General features: G+C 40.7%; 1 protein-coding gene across 1 annotated transcript in view; it reads right to left on the bottom strand.

Moving 5' to 3' along the window:
- Positions 1–1,928: 1,928 nt before the first annotated feature.
- The window catches only part of CDK18 (cyclin dependent kinase 18), a 99,268-nt gene continuing 78,409 nt past the window's right edge, over positions 1,929–22,787 (bottom strand). Inside the window, exons 4-16 of the mRNA XM_075264173.1 lie at positions 21,444–21,572; positions 17,401–17,457; positions 14,760–14,874; positions 12,984–13,078; positions 12,393–12,455; positions 10,102–10,225; positions 6,017–6,137; positions 5,170–5,267; positions 4,264–4,369; positions 4,001–4,043; positions 3,142–3,232; positions 2,927–3,004; positions 1,929–2,321 (exon numbers count right to left, since the gene is read on the bottom strand). Of these exons, the coding sequence (XP_075120274.1) occupies positions 2,287–2,321; positions 2,927–3,004; positions 3,142–3,232; positions 4,001–4,043; positions 4,264–4,369; positions 5,170–5,267; positions 6,017–6,137; positions 10,102–10,225; positions 12,393–12,455; positions 12,984–13,078; positions 14,760–14,874; positions 17,401–17,457; positions 21,444–21,572 (1,155 nt within the window). The 3' untranslated portion in view covers positions 1,929–2,286. The remainder of the gene's footprint in view (positions 2,322–2,926; positions 3,005–3,141; positions 3,233–4,000; positions 4,044–4,263; positions 4,370–5,169; positions 5,268–6,016; positions 6,138–10,101; positions 10,226–12,392; positions 12,456–12,983; positions 13,079–14,759; positions 14,875–17,400; positions 17,458–21,443; positions 21,573–22,787) is intronic.

Here is a 22,787-nt window from a genome sequence, read left to right as displayed (position 1 = left end):
CTTAAACAAGTGCAATACTACAACATCTGCAAGGAGTTTTATATTTGACATTCACATGTGGACGCAGAAGTTTTTGCTTATGTTTGTATATATGTTATATGTTTAAGTTTTATGCCTACATATGAGCTATACAGCAAGCAGGAGGTCAACTTTTATATACCAGGATGAGAGACAGGTGACATTTTTCAATGGCCACTATACACTCACCGGCCACTTTATTAGGTACACCTGTCCAACTGCTCGTTAACACTTAATTTCTAATCAGCCAATCACATGGCGGCAACTCAGTGCATTTAGGCATGTAGACATGGTCAAGACAATCTCCTGCAGTTCAAACCGAGCATCAGTATGGGGAAGAAAGGTGATTTGAGTGCCTTTGAACGTGGCATGGTTGTTGGTGCCAGAAGGGCTGGTCTGAGTATTTCAGAAACTGCTGATCTACTGGGATTTTCACGCACAACCATCTCTAGGGTTTACAGAGAATGGTCCGAAAAAGAAAAAACATCCAGTGAGCGGCAGTTCTGTGGGCGGAAATGCGTTGTTGATGCCAGAGGTCAGAGGAGAATGGCCAGACTGGTTCGAGCTGATAGAAAGGCAACAGTGACTCAAGTAGCCACCCGTTACAACCAAGGTAGCCAGAAGAGCATCTCTGAACGCACAGTACGTCGAACTTTGAGGCAGATGGGCTACAGCAGCAGAAGACCACACCGGGTGCCACTCCTTTCAGCTAAGAACAGGAAACTGAGGCTACAATTTGCACAAGCTCATCGAAATTGGACAATTGAAGATTGGAAAAACGTTGCCTGGTCTGATGAGTCTCGATTTCTGCTGCGACATTCGGATGGTAGGGTCAGAATTTGGCGTCAACAACATGAAAGCATGGATCCATCCTGCCTTGTATCAACGGTTCAGGCTGGTGGTGGTGGTGTCATGGTGTGGGGAATATTTTCTTGGCACTCTTTGGGCCCCTTGGTACCAATTGAGCATCGTTGCAACGCCAAAGCCTACCTGAGTATTGTTGCTGACCATGTCCATCCCTTTATGACCACAATGTACCCAACATCTGATGGCTACTTTCAGCAGGATAATGCGCCATGTCATAAAGCTGGAATCATCTCAGACTGGTTTCTTGAACATGACAATGAGTTCACTGTACTCCAATGGCCTCCACAGTCACCAGATCTCAATCCAATAGAGCATCTTTGGGATGTGGTGGAACGGGAGATTCGCATCATGGATGTGCAGCCGACAAATCTGCGGCAACTGTGTGATGCCATCATGTCAATATGGACCAAAATCTCTGAGGAATGCTTCCAGCACCTTGTTGAATCTATGCCACGAAGAATTGAGGCAGTTCTGAAGGCAAAAGGGGGTCCAACCCGTTACTAGCATGGGGTACCTAATAAAGTGGCCGGTGAGTGTATGAAGGTATGCTGTGATAATAGTAGGACATTAGGCCTCATTCGCATGACAGAGAAAAACACGGCTGTGTGGTTTTTATAATGGCCGTCCCACATCTGTTTTGAGAACACATTGATTTCAATACGTTTATTCACATATCCATTTTTTGGATGACCATTTTTCATGGCCCTCAAAAAACTGATGTGCTCTACCTTTGTCTGACACATTGACCCAACAGAAATCAATAGATCTGTTTTTAAAAGATGTAAAATGGATTGATGTCTTTTTAATATCCTTTAAAAACAAAGCAATGGTTTGGGTCAAAAAGGAAAGACCAATGAAAACAGATGCAAAATGGATGACACTTGGCCGTCTAAAATGGAATGAATGCAAAAAGGCCATCAGGTCTGTCAAAAACAGCACGGTTGTATGAATAAGGCCTTACTGTTGTAGGGAGTGATCCTAGGACAAGGAATCCTGACAAGTGAATCCTGGAATGTATTATATGCACATTTTTGCCCCCATGTAATCTGAAGCTCAGAATACTTGGCATCCTACCCCCACAGGTCACCCTGGACCTGTGACATTACTCTTGTGGTAAAAAATAACAGAAGCAAATCCAATGGACTTTTTTTTGGAAACATTTCAGTTAATCATTCCTTGTGTTTAGGGGACAATAAGGCGCTGGTGGGATCCATAACAGTAATCACTAATATTTTACATGTCCTTGTACCCAGCAATGATACCCACATAATAGTATGTTTGGCACAAGACTCACTGCAGACTAGTAAGTTAATGTTAATACTTATATCTCGCATAGCTTTTAATAACTGCAGGAGTCTCTGGCAGTGGAGAATGGAGTTCATCCAATGTGCAATACTTGCTTTAAAATATACTCTGCCTTCTGGTCTTTCCACGACCTGCAAGAAAAGTTCAGATTTAAAAGATGTCACAGTAAAAAACTATTAGTTATTGGATGATCCTCAGCTCTTGGCCCGAAATAAGGGCGGCTATAAAGAATGTCTTTCACTCAGAAGGATCTGTTCTTTCTTACATTGCACAAACAACTAATTTCTTTGAATAAACTGGAGGAAATTTATTAAAATGTTCACACAAGTTCAAAATGTTCACTTTAGTGCAAAAGTGGTGCATTTTATAGTTCACGGCAGCAGAGGAATGGATTAAGACTACCATAACAAGCCGTTCTTAAGCTATGGGTTCCGCTAGCAGAAAAAAAAGCTAGCGGAACCCATAGAACTCTATGGGGAGGCGTTTTTTCCACATGGATTCTGACAGGTTCAGCGCCAAAATCCTCGACAAAAAACTCTAACAAGTTGGCTGTTTTTCTCGGTGTCTAATAAAGTGGCCATTGAGTTTTCAAAGCTGTTGTAAAGCGATGAATTGCTACGCAGACTCTGTACAACTCCAATGCTTTTACTATCACCATGCTGTTAATTTGGGGTAGGTATTCCTATACACTGTACAGTAAAGAAATCAATCATCCACAAAATTGCTACATTTATACCTGTCTGGTGGAAGATGGAGCCGCGGTGACCAGGGTCTTTTTGGAGCTGGATTTCCTTCAAGGAAAAAATTGAGGTATCTATAGATAGGGGAACAAACATTGTTTAATTTGACAAAATATATACCTTTATACAGAAAACTTCATACAGCATAAAAACTAAATCTCTGCAAAATCCCATGCTACTGCAAACCCATATTCAGCACATAGTCACTTACTGTCTGGCAGTGTAATCGCTCTCTCTCCAAGGGTTTTAAAGTAGGGGTGTCGTAGAGCGGCATCTGCTGATATCCTCTTCTTATCTTCATACTGAAAGTGATGAAGAAAACATTATACATTCCCTGGATACAACAGATGTCATAAGGCTGCCACAAAGGTTGGTTTTTCAATAAAATGAATGGACATGAACTCCATTACCCAGCACAGTCCTGGAAAAAAGGAAACCCTTTCTTCTCATTTCAAACAACCCCTTTACTTTATTTCACATGGGGGAGAGAAAAACACTCCATCATTCCTTGTTTAGTTTTCTCTGCATGTTTAAGTGAAGTGAATGGGGCCATGCTGCTGTGCAGGGAAATCTTGGAAGTGGGTGCATTGCTAAACTAGCAAAACACCCTTTCATTCCCCAAGGGATAGTTCAGCCCCCCACCGATCATGTCCCAGCAAAATGCATTTACTTTATAAGATGGAAAAACCACTTTGAGGCTGGTGCCTCACGTATCATAAACATGCATTTTACATTACCTTCAATGTGGATGGGAATTTGGCTAATCCCATCCACACACTGCAGAAAGAAATCTGTAGAGGATATTCTACGATTTAAAAAACAGTGGTGTTTCCATATCAGTATAATAGAAGCAGAAAGTCCGCAGAGGACATTTATAAAAAGCGATGCGGGAAAAACTGTGATTCGTTTCCGCCACTATGGCTTGCTACGAGGGGCCTTTGCCTAATATCAGTTGTACATTTATTTTCACAAATGGTAATCTTGCCAATCTACTACCCTTTGTTAAAAACCCAAAAGAAAAATGTCAGTTGCAATATGCTACATCTCATTATATTACACGGCTTACTTACCAACAGGAGGCTATACAATAGTTCAATACCATCAGAATCCAATCTGAAAAAAAAGAGGATGCCACCGTTACCAGTGATCAGAAGCAACCAGACACAAATCCAGATTCTAAATGGCTTTAGATTTATGAAAGACAAATGTACTCGGCTAGTTTTGATCAAGAAAGTCCCAAATGTCTTAACATTAAAGAAAATGTTGAGGAATATAATAAGCCTGAGTATGCTATATGGAGCGTAACTCTCTAGGCCCAATATTAACACATTACCTAGGTGTGTGACTTTTCAGCGGTTGTGCGCGGTACTGTGGAAAGCCATAAGCCTTAAACTCTTTATTGGAAGATATACCAGGCCACGTTTCCTCAGTGGGTGTTCCTGATGGATAGGAAAGAAAAAAGGATATTTAATATGACAAAGTATACAAGTGGCACAGAATCTACTAGAATTGTGGATGGCATGTTGTCAAAAACAGTAATCCCAGCTTTAACACCTGGCACAAGAAGGAAATATTCACCAAATGATGTTAATAGGACTCACCATATAAACTAATTGGTATGGGGAAAGATACAAGGATCTCTACAAATAAAGGATCATTGGCTGGTTTTATTCCTGACCATCAGTAAAGTAGTGATTTCTATATCCCCATATTCACTACATTTCAATGGAGAGCGACGCTGAGGCCCTATGTTACTGGAAACATGGCTTACTTCATAACAGATTTTGCTATATTTTTTTTAGCAGAATGTAGAAATATAAATACTTCCTATGTATTTTCCATTACTTTGGTAGCCATTATTGGCTATGGCTAAAAAAAGACAGCAAAATCTGCAACAAAAAAAGCTGCGTTTCCGCAACGTGGGCCTTGGCCTAAAACAGTTCTCAGGCTCATCTTCTTGACATGTCACTAGAGATGAGCGAACACTGTTCGGATCAGCCGATCCGAACAGCACGCACCCATAGAAATGAATGGAAGCACCTGTGACGCCGGCCGGCCGCCGGCAAAGTCAGCGTCACAGGTGCTTCCATTCATTTCTATGGGTGCGTGCTGTTCGGATCGGCTGATCCGAACAGTGTTCGCTCATCTCTACATGTCACAAAATTCTAAATTGAAGAACTAGCAAGTTTCATCCTGCAAGTTCTATAAAATAAGAAAGAATAGGATGCTGCACACTCACCAAGAAGCCTAAAGATTAAATGCAATTCTTCCTTAACTGTAGAACCAGGAAACATGGGTCGTCCAGTGGACATTTCATACAGTATACAGCCAACTCCCCTATAGAAGGTATAAAATAATTATTTGGAAGCATTACACAGAAAAATCTTTCATTCACACATTTGATTTCTTTGGCCTCATGTATTACGGTATATACAATATTCTCAACACCTCAATGAACTATACAGTAGTTGCCTTGCATTTAATAAGCGGTTGTAATATGCATGTGTTTTATACTAAGGCCGCTCATTGTAGAAAATCCACTCCTGGCTTTGGCTGAAGAAACTGCAGCAAAATCTGCAATACTAAAGCAGCTACCTCACTGATGTACTGAACAGGCTGCTTTATCATGCTGATCTGAAAAGATACATCCCCATGTATCATACACTGTTTCATACACTGATTTGCGGGAGGTGCTGGTGGTGGGGGTTAGGGAGGGGGCCGGGATTTAGAACCAGAGGACCGAGGGTGAGTAGGGGGGAGGCGGATTGCACATGTGAAAGAGGGGGGAGGGTGACCGGGGTCACGGGTGGGTGGTGGTGGGGGGAAGGGGGAGATGTAGGCGGTGACTGTAATCTCTAAAGTGGGGGAGGAAAGAGGGGGGGGCGGAGGTGCAGCAGCGGGGCCATGGGGTCCCGGTCCACGATGGTGTGGGAGGGGCCCGCGGAGGTCGCAAGGAAAGGGGCGTGGGGGACCACGGGCCGTGCTGCAGGTGGTTTGCGCAAGGGTGAGGGTGCCGCAGACGAAGTCGCAGTTATAGCTAGTATAGTATAAAGAGCACAATTAAGGTCCATATCCTCTTCTCTTACCACATGTCTATAGGCGTGCTATACTCCGTGGATCCCAGCAGAACATCTGGTGGTCGATACCATAGTGTCACTACTTCATTGGAATAAGTTTTGGTGGGTACAGATTTGGCTCTGGCGAGACCTTAATATACAAAAATATTTATAATTTTTAAAATCACATTATTCATATATGCCATGTTTACTGGTGATAGGAGTAAAACATAATGTAGGGCATGAACATGTAGATGTTGTATTGTAGGCTGCTAATGAAGACCTGAAGACATCTTTATTTAAAGCCATCACAAGTATTTAACCCCTTTACAATATTTAATATAGACATACATCATAATGTAGGATCAGGTGTATGGAGGCAGCTCATGAACAGAGCTTATGTGAAGTGTGTCCGCTGTAAGGTTTTCATGCAGGTCAAGACCCCCAGACCCATTATCTCAGTGCACCTATTACACACTGCCTCAGGCAGGGTGTAATAGACTGCTGATCAATGAACAATACACTGGAGTACTGCATCCCGAGGGACACTAAAATAATGAAAAAATCTTAAATAAACATAGGAAACCCCTGTGGACTTTCTATGAAAAACGATGTGGGAAAAACCGTGATGTGTTTCCATTAGGCAAGTTAGGTAATGTATATTATACAGCACTGCAGAGTGAAATATTAGTAACCAGACATTAACTATTCCATTTTTCTTTACAATTCCATGCCATCTCTAAAGACATCATAACAGCTAGTCTTCACCACAGCTGAAATATTAATAATTTATGCTGTAAATGTCACTTGCAATTTTGCTTATTGATTCAATGTGTCTTTTGTTAATCTTTCATTATATACACTATATACTTTTCAATATTATACAGTACTAGTATAGAATATAACAATTTCTAAAACCTATTCCTGTAATACCTATTCTCATGATATGCCATGTGATAAATTGAAAATGTAAAACTGGAAATCGTAGTCAGAACTGACCAGCAGTCAATCCTCATTGTGCTGATATCTCTGGTTCACTGCCAGCTTTTGTAAGCTAGAGATGGATATCAGCACAATCCGGCTTGACTAGTAGTCATAAAACAATCCATTTTACCCCATGGACAGTCAGACAAGTCATACTAAATCTGTAAGGGAACCTGAGAGAGAAGGAGTTTACTCTATGTACAAGAAAGATGATGTGCCAATGATAATATGTAGACGGCTGGTCAACTGTGTACAGCTCTAGCACAAACATAAGGGGAGAGGAGGAATGAGCAGGTAAGGACTGTATATAAGTGAGTGAACAACAAATTAGAAAGACATGAGCCCCCTAAGCGACCAGGAATGTTTTTCCAGATGAAAAACATGTACTTTTTAAATCCTTATCATTGTATTGCCACATCCGGCTAAACTACACCTGCACTGACTATACATCTGCCCAGACTACACATGCGCTGACTATACATCTGCCCAGACTATACCTGCACTGACTATACATCTGCCCAGATTATACCTGCACTGACTATACATCTGCCCAGACTATACCTGCACTGACTATACATCTGCCCAGACTATACCTGCACTGACTATACATCTGCCCAGACTACACATGCGCTGACTATACATCTGCCCAGACTACACATGCGCTGACTATACATGTGCCCAGACTATACCTGCACTGACTATACATCTGCCCAGACTATACCAGCACTGACTATACATCTGCCCAGACTATACCAGCACTGACTATACATCTGCCCAGATTATACCTGCACTGACTATACATGTGCCCAGATTATACCTGCACTGACTATACATGTGCCCAGACTATACCAGCACTGACTATACATGTGCCCAGACTATACCTGCACTTACTATACATGTGCCCAGACTATACCAGCACTGACTATACATCTGCCCAGACTATACCTGCACTGACTATACATCTGCCCAGATTATACCTGCACTGACTATACATCTGCCCAGACTATACCTGCACTGACTATACATCTGCCCAGATTATACCTGCAATGACTATACATCTGCCCAGACTATACCTGCACTGACTATACATCTGCCCAGATTATACCTGCACTGACTATACATCTGCCCAGACTATACCTGCACTGACTATACATCTGCCCAGACTATACCTGCAATGACTATACATCTGCCCAGACTATACCTGCAATGACTATACATCTGCCCAGATTATACCTGCAATGACTATACATCTGCCCAGACTATACCTGCAATGACTATACATCTGCCCAGATTATACCTGCACTGACTATACATCTGCCCAGACTATACCTGCAATGACTATACATCTGCCCAGATTACACCTACGCTGACTATACATCTGGAATACCTGCACTGACTATACATCTACCCAGACTACATCTGCACTGACTATACATCTGCCCAGACTATACCTGCACTGACTATACATCTGCCCAGATTATACCTGCAATGACTATACATCTGCCCAGACTATACCTGCACTGACTATACATCTGCCCAGACTATACCTGCAATGACTATACATCTGCCTAGATTATACCTGCAGTGACTATACATCTGCCCAGATTATACCTGCAATGATTATACATCTGCCCAGACTATACCTGCAATGACTATACATCTGCCCAGACTATACCTGCACTGACTATACATCTGCCCAGATTATACCTGCACTGACAATACATCTGCCCAGACTATATCTGCACTGACTATACATCTGCCCAGACTATACCTGCACTGACTATACATCTGCCCAGACTATACCTGCAATGACTATACATCTGCCCAGACTTTATACCTGCAATGACTATACATCTGCCCAGATTATACCTGCAATGACTATACATCTGCCCAGATTATACCTGCAATGACTATACATCTGCCCAGACTATACCTGCACTGACTATACATCTACCCAGACTACATTTGCGCTGACTATACGTCTGCCCAGATTACACCTACGCTGACTATACATCTGCCCAGATTACACCTACGCTGACTATACATCTGCCCAGATTACACCTACGCTGACTATACATCTGCCCAGATTACACCTACGCTGACTATACATCTGCCCAGATTACACCTACGCTGACTATACATCTGCCCAGATTACACCTACGCTGACTATACATCTGCCCAGACTATACGTGTGCTGACTATAGCACAGGCCAGCAGCCTCAGGCACATTTACCAGGAACAGGGCTCTCTCTTGTGTTTAGTAGGGGGTAAAGTAAGAGGCATTATGCCCTAATGTCTGGGTTGTGAGCTAAATTAGTCAGAAGGCATTACTCGCCCGTGCAATTTATATTACCACCTTGAAGCGAGCGTAAACCTATAATATGGCAGCTGAATGCGCTAAAGTGGGTGTTTGTTCATTTCAACTAGGCTGGACAGATTTGTTTGGATTTATTCAAGAAAAAGACTGAGCCATGTGAGGGACTACAGACCACTCTAAGCCCCGTGTTCAACCAAAAGTTGTATTTTATATAGAGGGGTCACCTTTGCAAAAAAGTCAGGGACAATGATCACATTGAAATGGATGTTTAATCAACAAGTTATTTGGTTATGGTTTCTATTATATGACCTTCATGTACAGGTTGACATCTTTACTATTATTGCATGGCACACTTTACCTCATCTTTGACTTTTTATAGAAAATCGGCATACCATTAAAAAAAAGTATGATTCCCCTACACTACCTGTAAAGCTCACAGGATGTTGCCACACTTTTAATTCTGTGCCATTTTCCCCCCATGCTCCACAACAGCGCTTGGTGATGATCTGTAGTTCATTTATGTGACTGTAGAGCAGGAGCAATCTAGCTATTGTAAAACTACAACTCCCAGCATGCATACTTGCTTTGCTGTTGTTGGAACTCCCACGGAAGTGAATGGAGCATGCTGGGAGTTGTAGTTTCACAGCATCTGGAGTGCCGAAGTTTGCTGACCCCTGCTGTATAGCCACCAGCTTACTGTATAAGTTACAGTGATAGAGATACAGTATATATATATATATATATATATATATATATATATATATATATGTATATGATATTTCAAGAATCATAACTATAAGCAAAATGTACGCACCAAAGTCTGCCAGCTTCAGCTCTCCCTTCTCATTTATTAGCAGATTCTGTGGCTTGAGGTCTCTATGTAGAATCTTTCTACGATGACAATAAGACAGGCCTCGAAGAAGCTGAAACATGAAAATCTAAAGACATAGAGAAGGCTTTGGTAAGAGACAGAATACATGATAGCCTACAACATGCAGAAAACTGCTCTACTACAGTCAGCAAAATATTATTAGATTATGCTAACTATTTATTTAGAGGAACAGAACCCAAATCACCAAAGAATCAAACTGGAAAGGAAAACATCTGCAGTTTATGAAAAATGATACATGATCTGTTATGTGCTACAAATGATTCACTGTGAATGTTCCAATATTGAATGGATCAGCTTCCTTTATGCACCATAATACAAAGGCCAGCAGATGGCGCTGTTACTCTATATACTATGACGCCAAATAATCCTTATTGGAATAAAAGGCTTTATTTAAGGAGATTGTAAATAAATAAACAAGTCACAAGTCCTCTACCCCCTCCCCAAATAAAAAAGAAAAAAGGAATATCCCCTCATGTACTGTTTGCTTAGAATAATATCTCAGCCTCGGAGGCACAACCAAAACTGATTTTAGGCGAAGGCCCAGAGTTCTCTGCAGACTTTTTGCCTTTATTATGCCTGTATGGAAATCGCCAGTGTTTCCGCAGGTAGAATTGACATCCTGTGATATTCAAACACTTTGCAGGTACGTTTTTGCAATGTGGGGCTTCAGCTTTACTATCATTTGCTATAGTTATAGCAGGTTTAATGAGCATCACTTGTGAATGCACAAAGCCTTGGAACAACCTGTGTGTAAATCCATCCTTAGGCTGGGGGTCCACATTACGTAAGTGGTTTGGCTGAAAAGCAGTGGGAGAGAAACGCAGCATTTTACAGACTATATAGGTATAATAGGTGATTTCCATATAGGTTTAACAGGCGCAGAAAGACTGCAGAGGAGAACTGGGGGCCTTTGCCTAAATAAGTTCAGTAAACGTTGCAATTTCCAAAACCACTGCGTTTTGGAAATCGCAGCATGTCAATTATACATACGGAATCCTATAGGTATAATGGAAGCTGAAAGTCCACAGAGAAAACCGTGTCCCCCCCCCCCCCCCCAACGCTTTTATGCCGTGGCCCACTGGTGGTTCCTTAGCCTTAAGCTCGTTTTTTTGTTTTGACCATGAGAGGACAATGATGACAATCCATTCTATAATTACTCAGCTACCAGTGTGAACACTGTGATACAGGGTGACCTTTCATGACAGAAGCTTTGGGCACAATCCACAGCATGCTATATCTTATCTATGTTATAGAAAACAAGTCACCTTGCCAACAGAATGAAGCAAGAGATCATCACTCTCAGATTTGTAACTACTGTAATCTGTTTGCTTATGGGGCTGATATCTGTATTTGTGTCATGTCATCTCTGCGAGTGCCTCATAGGAGAAAAAATACACATTTATTTTACATCTACTAGTGCTTGGATAAAACCATCTGTTGGACAGTTAAATGAGTTTCTAGGCTGAAACTGATGAACTATCCTAAGGCTAAGAACTCACGGGATGAAACACAGTGCTAAAGTGCTGCGGGAAAAAACGCGGTGGGAACGCATCGCGATTCTTCCCGCAACTCTTTGAACAGAAAGTTTTCCTCCGTGGAGTTTCTGTTACCATTATATCTACAGGAAAGCCGTTGGCATTTCTGTAGATATAATTGACATGCTGCCACGTCGGTTTTGGAAATCGCAGCGTGTTCGCATGAATCCTATCCACTTTGCAGTTACTATATAACGCCATGATTCTTCCAGTGGTGCGGCGTTTCCGGCCTGTGGGGCCCCAGCCTAAGGATATATCCTCAACATTAGATAGGTGGGTGTCTGACACTCACCCATCCCACCAGATAGTGGTGCGTGAAGAAGACAGCTCCATTCTCTATGTAGTGGTCAAACCAGGTTACTGCAAATCAGTTAATGTTGTGAGCTATCCACTTTACAATAAGCTTTAAGGCTAAGGCCCCACGTAGCATCTCACAGCAAAAAAGCGCTGCAGGAAAATGCAGAGGCAATCTATCGTGATTTTTCCCACACCGCTTTTCAGGGAATCTCCACAGAGGTTAATTCTTTGGACTTTCTGCTTTCATTATACCTATAGGGAAACCGCTGGCATTTCTATAGGTTATAAATGGCATGCTATGATTTCCAGCTCGGACTATAAATGTCATAGACAATACCACAGACCATAAACATTATCTAGAAACCTATTTCATTCCCTCACCTTGACATTGTGCATACACATCAGATTGCCGCAGTTGTCCAAGTATTGTTTTAGGTCACTATCCTATTAATAGCACAAAAAAGAAAAATCAGAGGTCAGTAAAGGCAAAATGTATAAATGAGCTTTCAACATACATGGATCATTGAAGAACTCTTGCAAGCTGATGAAATACTGGGACCAGGAACGTCGTTGATTTTTTTCCATTCACAACACAGCTACTTGCCACCCCGCTGTCCACAGAAGTATTACACAGTCCAATTCATTTGACTAGGGGTATGCTGCAGTATCAGGAGTAATAAACTGCTGTGCAGGTGAAATTAAGAAATCTCTTTCCCTTTGTCCCCCCCAATCTGACATCAATATGCCATAACCTTAATGGACTTCTCTGCAAAGACAATTTATAGTTCCTTATTAGAACCTGATGACTAGCGGTTACACTGCCAGGACCTCCAGTGAGAATGGGGGTCCTGTTATACCCACATTTAAATGCAGCGCTGGCTCCTGTTTTCTATACCTTCTTATAGACTGCATTGGATAGTATTATTTACATGCTTAATCTGTATGAGTATAGCTTCAGTATTTTTTACTTACCAGGTACTCAAAGACCAACGTTAGAGAATATTCCGTGTGGATGATATCATGTAGTGTTACAATATTAGCATGCTTCAGATTTTTTAGAAGGGATACTACAAGACAGAAATGATAAGGGGTTAACATTAAAATAGATCAAATCTAATAAAAGTAAAGCTTCCCATATACAGTACATTAGAGTCCGACTCTACCTATAATCTTATGACTATGATACAAGTAGTTTCTCAGTAGTAGTCCATTTATGAAGATTTCTTCTTTTCACAATGAGGAAAATACGCCAGAGGGGACCAGTGTTGAAGTGGTCACGCGTGTGTGACTCTCTCTCCATATGAAATCTAGCAGGTTCACCAACCTGTTTCTGCAGCACCCATAGACTTCAATAGAAAAAGGCCACCTCTTTATTTGGATTCCTCATGTATGTGTTTGCCATTCACAGAATTACAGGTGTCAGGGGACCCTCATTCACTGGAAATAATTAAAAGGACCCCAAGAAAGAATATTTTTAAGGGATAGGAAATGGGATAATTTAACTTTTTTAAAATTTTGACTGGCACATAGTGAGCCACAGCCTGAAAACGCGAAAAGGACCACAGAGGAAATGCATCACGTTTTTTTTCCACAGTGTTTTTCACAGAAAGTCCTCAGAATTTTCCTCTGCAGACTTTCTGCCCCTATTATACCTATATGGAAACTGCCCATGTTTTTGTAGGTATATTTGCCACTTGGGTTTTTGAAATTGCAGCATTACCGCTGCAGACTATTCTCTGCACTGTGTGGATGGGATTAGCCAGAATCCTATCCACTTTCGAGGTAATGTAAAGTGCAGCTTTTTTTTGTCATGTTTCCGCCGCAGGCAAAATGCTCCGTTTTTGCAACATGGGGCCCCGACCTAAAGGTTGTGTTCCTCCTGAAAGGATAATTTTACAATATATTTTAAATTCAACTTAAAAGTAAAAATAACTAAAATTCTAAATACATTTTATTATTGCATTTGTATTCTAACTATAATTAGTATGATATGGCCAAAGCTGGACATTATTACAACCAGATGACAGACTTATCAATAGATTCATTAGCTTAGCTAGGCTCCTTCAGGGCGATCATTTCTACAACATTGAGGAGATTTCTTTCAACGCCTGGTCATTGTAATATATCTAGACAATAATCCAAATGACCAGAAGAATCTCAGTAAAGACGATGAACAAGCAGGGTATGCTGGAAGATTTCATCTCAGTAGTCAGCAGAATTGTAAATGCAGACAGTTGTAAGTAATATTTATATGTATGTTATAAAACTAAGCTTAACTGTGAACTAAGGCCTAGTTCACACGGGCTAGTGACCATGTATTTTGGTCCTGATTTTGACGTGGGAAGCTGCGTCAGAATCAGGACCAAGAGGCGCCTGCCACGGCTAGCCACGACTGTTGCAGCTTCTGACAGTCGCGGCTTCCCGCTCCGGAGTAGGCCCAAATGAATGGGCCAAGTCCGCAGGGATTGTCTTGACATGGATGTGGCGTCTGCCTCCAGATAGAGCAGCTTGCTTTTTTTTCCGTGAGCGGGAACAAACCGCTAGCGGAAAAAAGAACGTTAGCGGTCTACATAGAACTCTATTGCCTCGTGTGAACTAGCCCTTATACTTTAACTAACACAGTATGATTTATTGTAATACATAACTGTGACATTTTTAAATTGTTAAAAATCATTTCAACAGGCACAATAAAATACACATTCCCGGTGTTCCAGAAGTATCCGTATCTATTCCAACATTCTCATATACCTTCTCTGATTGCTGTGCATGGCGCTCCTTCTTCATGCTCCAGCCTGATTTCCTTTAGGGCCACTAAATTCTCTGTAAGTTTGCTTCGTCCTTTGAAGACAGTGGCATATGTACCCTAAGACAGAGTTGACAATAGCGAGATGTTCATATATTTGTGATATGAGTACAATTGTGGAAACCCTTGCTGTTTTTGTCAATATTCAGATAGGTTTTTGGGAGAAGTAAGGACACTGCTATTGCTCCAAAGAGGTAAGTAGACATGCTATTATTGCTCCAAACAGATTGTGTGCATATTTAAAAGAAGCACCAATATCTCAGCAACAGAAGCGCCAAAACGCAAGTATATAAGACCGTTTGATTTAGGTGACCCCAGCTTATCTATCTGAATTTGGCATTTAAAAGAACAACAGTATGTCAGGAGCTTCATGAAATAGAGGTTTAGGGTTAGGAATCTATATACAAGCTTAAGATCTCCATTAGCATTGCTGAGGTAGTGTAAAGCATGTCATCAATGGACTCTAGAGCAGTGGACACAAGTTCTCTTGGGTGGTGAAGCCCTACTTTTCAATAACTTTTTAATGAAGTATTAGATTTTCAGAATTAAGTGAATATACCAGTAAAAACAAATAACATGGAATCACAAAGCAAATAACCATGATATAAGTAAACCATAACATAGGTTACATGTTAATTGTACATAATACAGGAAATTTCTGAGACTTAGATTCGCTTGGTCAATTGGGACTGATATCTTGGTGGCTAACAGAATATGTAATGCCAATGATCTAGCTTGAGCGGCCGTAGGTCCATACATAAAAGGGTTGTAACTTGTAGCTGGTGAAGGTGTTATCATCTGTCATTCAGTATATTAGATCAAATATGGAGGTTCACAGGATCGACAATAGTGGACAGAACCACAGGATCTTCAGAATGGTACCTCTGCCTCCACATTGGTGCAAAGCCCATGGGTAAGGACAAGGTCCTAGAGATCTTGAACTGTATGGGAATGGCGATGAAGATCCAGCTTTGTGACTACTTTGGGGGGAACATGGGAAACAAGCTATGTAATTAATTTGGGGGTGGAGAGGCCATAAGGAATGAACATTGTGACTACTGTGAGGGTGGGGAGGACCATGATAAGCAGGTTTTGTGATTACTTTGGGGGCGGAGGGCCATGTGGAATGAACATCGTGATTGCTCTAGGGGTTGGGGACTATGGGAAACAAGCTTTCTGACTACTCTGGGGGGTTGGAGAACGATGAGTAGCACAGTTTTTTGTGAGTTTTTGAACCTAAATGTGAGTGCTGTGGGGAAGGAGTTCATAAGGAATAGGCTTGAGACTTTTATGGGAGGATGGAAGAGATGATGGAAAGCTGGAATGTAATTACTGTGATGAGGATTTAGTTCTGGATGTATACTAAGATAATGCACTGCATATATCATACGAAGGGGCTCCTTAATACTATGCATATGTGGAGGATTATATTAAGGATTATAAGGATTACATATCATCATAATTTTTCAGGTTACTATGCAGAAGTTAACTAGAAACTCTGAGTTTTATCAAATTAAAGGGGTTACCTAGGGGAACTCAGCTTAAAAATGTATTTTCTACAGTGGATAAGCTTTATCAATAATATATAACTAGGTCCTCCAAAGCCCCAATAATTACAGCAAAGAGGCTGGAGCTCCCGTTACTCTGCCTTCTCTGCTGACAATTCTACTCTCAGTCACATGACCAACTCTACTCTTCTCCATAGACCTGCAGCTGGAACAGAGCGGAGTCGGCAATGTCACAGAGAGTTACAGTGACAGCAGGGGAGGCAGTGCGCGCAGTCTTCCAGCACCCCAGTGCGTTCTGTAAAGGTAAATATCATGGCTGTGTGTTAGACCTGGTTATATATCAGTAATATAACTTATCCAGTCCATGGAATGTACCGTTAAGATTTGCCTCTGCATAACTACTTTGATACCATCCATTCTTTAGACCACAAAATGGCCACATTTAGAGCATATAGAGAATGAATGGTTTGATTTCATCTATATTATAATTAATTTCATATGTATTTCATATGTATTACAATTTAGTAGCTAAAATTTAGTTGTGGCCCCTACATTTTTCAGTTTAGGACCCAATGGCTTTTTAGTCTGGAGCACTGCTATAATAGAAACAAACCCTTGTGATAGTATCTCTACACTGGAGGGTTTTTCTTTAGAACATTGAAAGGTTTTTCCATATTACTGTAAAGCGATCACCTTCCAGTTTACTGCACATGGGTATGTGAGCCCCAGCTGCATTATCGTCAATGCAATATAAGACATAATCACATCTTTACTAAGAATGAAGAAATAGGGACAGTTCTTACCATAGCTAGCTTGTTTCAATCTTGTTTTCCTTCTATGCTACCACAAAAAAATTGATGTTGCACAATGTTTCATCCAGTACAATGCCAGCAAGACAAGACAAAGCAAGTCTATATCTACTTGTGTTGTATATCTACACAGAGCTCATTTATTTCTGCCTTAAGAGCATACAGAATTGGCATGGCTTTTATGCAAACTCCATAAAGATGTGCTAAAAAGGTGACAAATGGAAAACTTAACATACATAAGTGAATAAAATATAGGGATTTGTTCTTACCTCTCCTAGTTTATCCAACTTCACATATGTTTCCAGTTTTCCAAATCCAATATCTGACTGTAAGCAACATGCAGTTTAGTATACATCTTGTCTTGTATCATGGAAAGCAGGTTAGTTGAGTATAAATACTCAAACATAATAAAAAAAACAATTTATGGCCTACTACTTCACATATCCTGAAATCTAATAGTCAAACAGGCTACATAATAGGCAGGTGAAAAAACATCCAATTATCTCATCCTGCAATAAAATTGAATGTTATCACCTTATTATCTCTAAAAGGTAAGGCTTAAAGGCAGAATGACAGTTATATTGTGCGCTGGACCAAGATAAGCAGCATTCACACAGACCATAGCAAGGGGGTTAGACAGCTGGCAGGAACAGAGGGAGAAGTCTGGGCTGTATAAGAAAGACGGCGGGTATCGCTAAATATCTCCACATCCACACTTTATGGACTGTATAGTTGTGGCCATAAGTCTTAAGACTGATAGAAATATTGATTTTTATACATTTTGCTGCTTCAGCGTTTTTAGATCTTAGGCTAGGTTCACATCTGCACCGCCGAAAATTGACAGATACAGAAGTCGTGTATGGACTTTACTCTCCAATGGTTTTAATATAAAAATGACGTAAACCAGCTCACCAGCAAATGGAACCATTTCTATTATTCCGCTGGATTTCAGTCTGCCTTTCCCTCTGTGTCCTCCTGATTTCTCCTTTCCCCCCTTCCTTTCTCATTATTCTGCCTCCCCTTCCTACATAATATTAGATTTGTTTACCATGGTTTTTGATTTCATTATTTGACTTTGCTGTGACAGAGCTTTTGTTTCCCTCCTCCCCCTATGTTCCCTTCCTGTTCCTTCTCTGCCATTTCTTGTTTTTCCTGCCCTTCCTGCCGTTCTCCCCACTGCCTTGTAACCCATTACTGTTAATCTCTTGTTTGATTTGTTATTTGTTTTGTAACAAAAATTTCAATCAAATTCTTAATGTTAAAAAAATGACGGAAACCCGACAGATCACATTAAAGTCTATGGGGTGTGTATGTAACCACTATTTTAGCAGTCTGGATCTACAATGTTTGGTTCCCTCGACAGACCTGAATGGTGGAGACCAGAGCATAGATGTGAACCTAGCTTCAGGCCTGGTTTACATCTGCGTTCGGTATTCCGTTCAGGAAGTCCGCTTGGGGATCCCCTGTATGGAATACCGAATGCATTAAAAAGCGGTCAGCAATGAAAGCACACGGACCCCATAGACTATAATGGTGTTGGTGTGTTTTCCGCGCGAGTCATGTGGAAAGAAAACTACTTCAAGAACTACTTTCCTCTCTGCATGATTCATGCAGAAAACACACGGACCCCATTATAGACTACGGGCTCTGTGTGCTTTCATCGCTCACCGCTTTTTAATGTGTTCGGTATTCTGTTTGGGGGTCCCTAAGCGGACTTCCCGAACAGAATACCGAACACAGATGTGAACCAGACCTTAGCCAGATGTTTCTGTGGTATACTGAATTATAAGCATCACATACATTTTTACACTTTTACTGACAAACACACCAAGTCTATGCAAAGACTGAATATTTACTGTGTTGATCCTTATTTATCACTTCTACAATTGGCCCTGATACGCTGGATATCAGCTTCTGAGCCAAATCCTGACTAACCCTTTCTATGCTTTTGTTTGTCCATATCGTTTTTGAGGATTGACCACATTCTTCCAGATAGTCAAACATTCTGAAGGGGATTCACCAATAACTTTACTCCAGTCCAATCCCTGTATCTCCTGCAGAATTTCAGTCTTTCCTTGATTTTTCTTTTAGAGAGAAGTGGATTCTGGGAGAATGAATGTGCCTAGAATAAAAGGTGAGTGCCACCATGAATCCTATGTCAAGCCAACAGCAAAGCACCATGAGACCATTCAGGCGCCGGGTTGCTTTTCAACCTAGGGACTGGGCTAACTCATATTTTCACCTAAGAACACTGCAATGAATAAAGAATCATATCTAAATATCTTCTAAGAGCAACTTCTCCCAACGATCCAGGAGCAATTTGGTGGTGAACAACACTTTTTCTCCACTAGGATGGAGCACTGTGTCTCAAGGCAAAAATGATAACTAAGTGGCTCCATGAACAAAACATTGAAATTTTGGGTTCATGGCCAGAAAAATCCAAGGACCTCATTCCCAATGATAACTTATAGTCAATCCTCAAAAAATGGGGGCACAAACAATTACTGATTAGGCAAGAAAGGGTTTGACCCAGAAGCGGATATCTAGCATACCCGGGTAAATTGCTGATGTCTTGAAAAATAAGGGACAACCCTGTAAATATTGAGCATTTGTACTTGATGTATTTGCCAATAAAAGTGTTAGGGATGCCGTTCCCCTACTCACCACACTTGCAAATGGGATTCTGGAAGTGACCATAGTGGGGCACTACACCTTTGGGCAAAAAATAGCAAACAAAAAGGTATCAAATCTAAGTGATATTTTTTGATAATTGTGTGCATGTTTAGAGCCAAGGACAAAGTTTAGATTTAACACACAAAAACTACAATGCTTAACAAGAAAAGATGTAATAAAAAGACATATACAAGCAAAGACTATAAAATACAGAGAGAACAAAATAACATAAAGAACAGATTTGTTTTATGCCTGGGCGTTCAAGAGTGGTGGAAGAATATGGACTGAATTAGGCTGGGCTGTATCTCCCAGAATCTCACAGTGAGTTTATATATATCATACCTTTTTCAAGGATCCCTAACCCCAGCCCCCTTCCTGGAACGTCCCACCTGTGACTGAGTGGAATACTGGCATTTGCCAAGTTCACAGAGATATGATATATTTTGGAAATATGCCATATATAAGTAAGATATGCCCAGCAAGTGATGTCAACTGTTTTTGCCAGACCAAGATTAAAGAACATGAAGATTAAATTATACCCCCTTCCACGGGTACATAATGCGGGCGCCTATTAACATTCAATGTCCACACTTTTGACACCATTGAATGGTTTCCCAGCCATTTTTTATAGATGGTCATAAAATATGAATTCTTACATACATGTTTTTAATTTCATATTTCTATGTTGTCCTTTGTTTTGTTACACAGTTTTTGCCAGCTATGCTTCCAGACTGCCAAGTTATCTGTAATACTGGGTTCACAAGACACACACACACCCAAGAGCCATAATGGTGTCTTGGTATGTAAACTGTTGTCGAATTTTTTCATTTCAATTACCTGGCTTAACTGTACACATGAACTCTGAGCTGTAGATTGTAAATGGGGCTAACCTAGACAGCGGCCGCACTCAACTCAGCCAGACGTACTACCACATTGAAGCAAACGCCTAAATACAACGCTGAGCACAGAATTCATAACTAGACAGTAGTTTTACACAGTTTCTCAAAAAAAGTAAAAAAACTTATGAAATGCTTCCAATTGTACTTCAATATACCATGAAAACCATCTGACTAAAGCTATGTTTAAATATGAAACAAAGTCTACGTCGCAATAACCATCTGAAATTGGCAGATGAAAATAATCGAGCACACACAGTTTTTTTGTCTTCCGCTTTCAGTATTAAAATGACAGACAGCCAATGTACCGCAATATAGTCAATGCTATTAATGAGGCTCCATATGTAACCGCTATGCTAGTGGTCCATCTCTCCATTGTTTTGTTTCTCTGCTAGACCAGAACAACAGAGTGTTGATGCCAATATGAACTTAACGTAAGAGATCTAAAAACACTGAAGCAGTAAACTTTATGAAAACCTTTCTGGCAATCTTAGGCTGAAGCCCCCTCCCCTTATGTAGGGAAGCATACCCTTTCAGGCTGTAGTAAGTGGATACTTCTAAAGAACAAATCTAGAAGAAAATACTGCAAATACAAAACAAACTCCATTTACATGAACATTTTTTTTTCCTTTTCTTTTAAGCCTAATACTACTATGGCATATATGAGTATACCAGTGTGATATATATAGTAAAATAAAATCTAGTTATGCAATGTATAATTTATCAACTTTGTTTGCACTAACCAAGGATGCTCTTCTTGACATCCGACTTTCTTGCTTTGGAAAGTCATCTGGACTATTCATCTGTAGTTTATCCAGGAGCTCTGGTGGTAAGCGGAGGTCCACAGGTAGCGAAAATGGCTTACCCACATGCTGCTGAGAAAGCACAGGCAGTATGTCACTTACATAGAATATGGACAAGGTAAATATAAGAAAGACCATGGTAACTTATTACTAAATTCACAGAAACAGCACTAGAAGACCTAGTAAGTGCAAAAATGCTTCAATGACAAGCTACAACCAGCGAGCGTTTTGAGGACCATACTGTATTAAATAGCAAATCCACAAGGCTGTATAAACTTACTTTCTGCTAGCAGTATACATTGTAGCAGGGTTGGTAAGAATGCCTGGACACCTATGCATGGTGGAAACAGCTCCCCATCCATTCTCAGTCAAGGGTGCGCTATTTGAGAATGCTTTAATGCAAATAACGTTTTTATGGCTTTTTTGCCACTACTTAAAAAAGGGGTGTGTGGCAAGGTCATGACATCGTGATCAGCATCCAGCAGATTTATCAACATGTGCACCATGTGGTCCAAAATGATAACTGAAATTTATACCAGCCAAGAACTGGCATGGATTTCACTCTAGGTGCACAGACTGATGGAAGATGGTATTACCTAAACAGTCAAGACAGGGACACAAAATGTACAGCAAACTGGTTTATTTACAAAAAAAACCCCCAGGAAAATAAATAAACCTTGACTTCAGGCACAGAATGAGCCAAATAGAATACAGCCATATCTTTGGGCAAAAACAAAATAAAAACCTGCTCGTCTGAGTGACTAAACAGTAGGCTAATCTAACTATACATGTTGCTCACTACCAGCCACACCAACAAAACAAGCATAACTTTGTCTCACTGGACTCAGGGTTATAGGTCAGACCCAGCCACCTCCTTTCATTCCAAGGATCTGCTTTGGAATACAGAATCTTCAGCCTTTTGGCCCAGTAATGAGCCAAGGATCTACACCTAGAGCTGAGGCCTACTCAGGACCTGCCCTTAACCACACATATGTCAGAAACCTGATGGATATATAGCGAGATTCCAGCACCCTGCCTGTCACCTTCTTACACTACCCTATAAAATGTCTGAAGTTTCTACTCAGGGAACATGTTTTACTGAGAGTCAATAGCTAAACTGTTTTAACCTCTGCAGCCAGTACAATTGGAACTAATAATTATATTTTTCAGGCATAGTAAACACAATGATATGGTTACTTCTTGGCAAATTACTGATTTTTCTTGCATCTGAAACTGACATGTTATAATAACAAAAAGCTCATTTATTTCAACGTACTTCTAGGC

Source organism: Leptodactylus fuscus, chromosome 2 (assembly GCF_031893055.1).
Source record: "Leptodactylus fuscus isolate aLepFus1 chromosome 2, aLepFus1.hap2, whole genome shotgun sequence".
Lineage (NCBI taxonomy): Eukaryota > Metazoa > Chordata > Amphibia > Anura > Leptodactylidae > Leptodactylus > Leptodactylus fuscus.
Note: the sequence above shows the minus strand (reverse complement) of the source record. Positions and strands in the feature narration are given on the sequence as shown.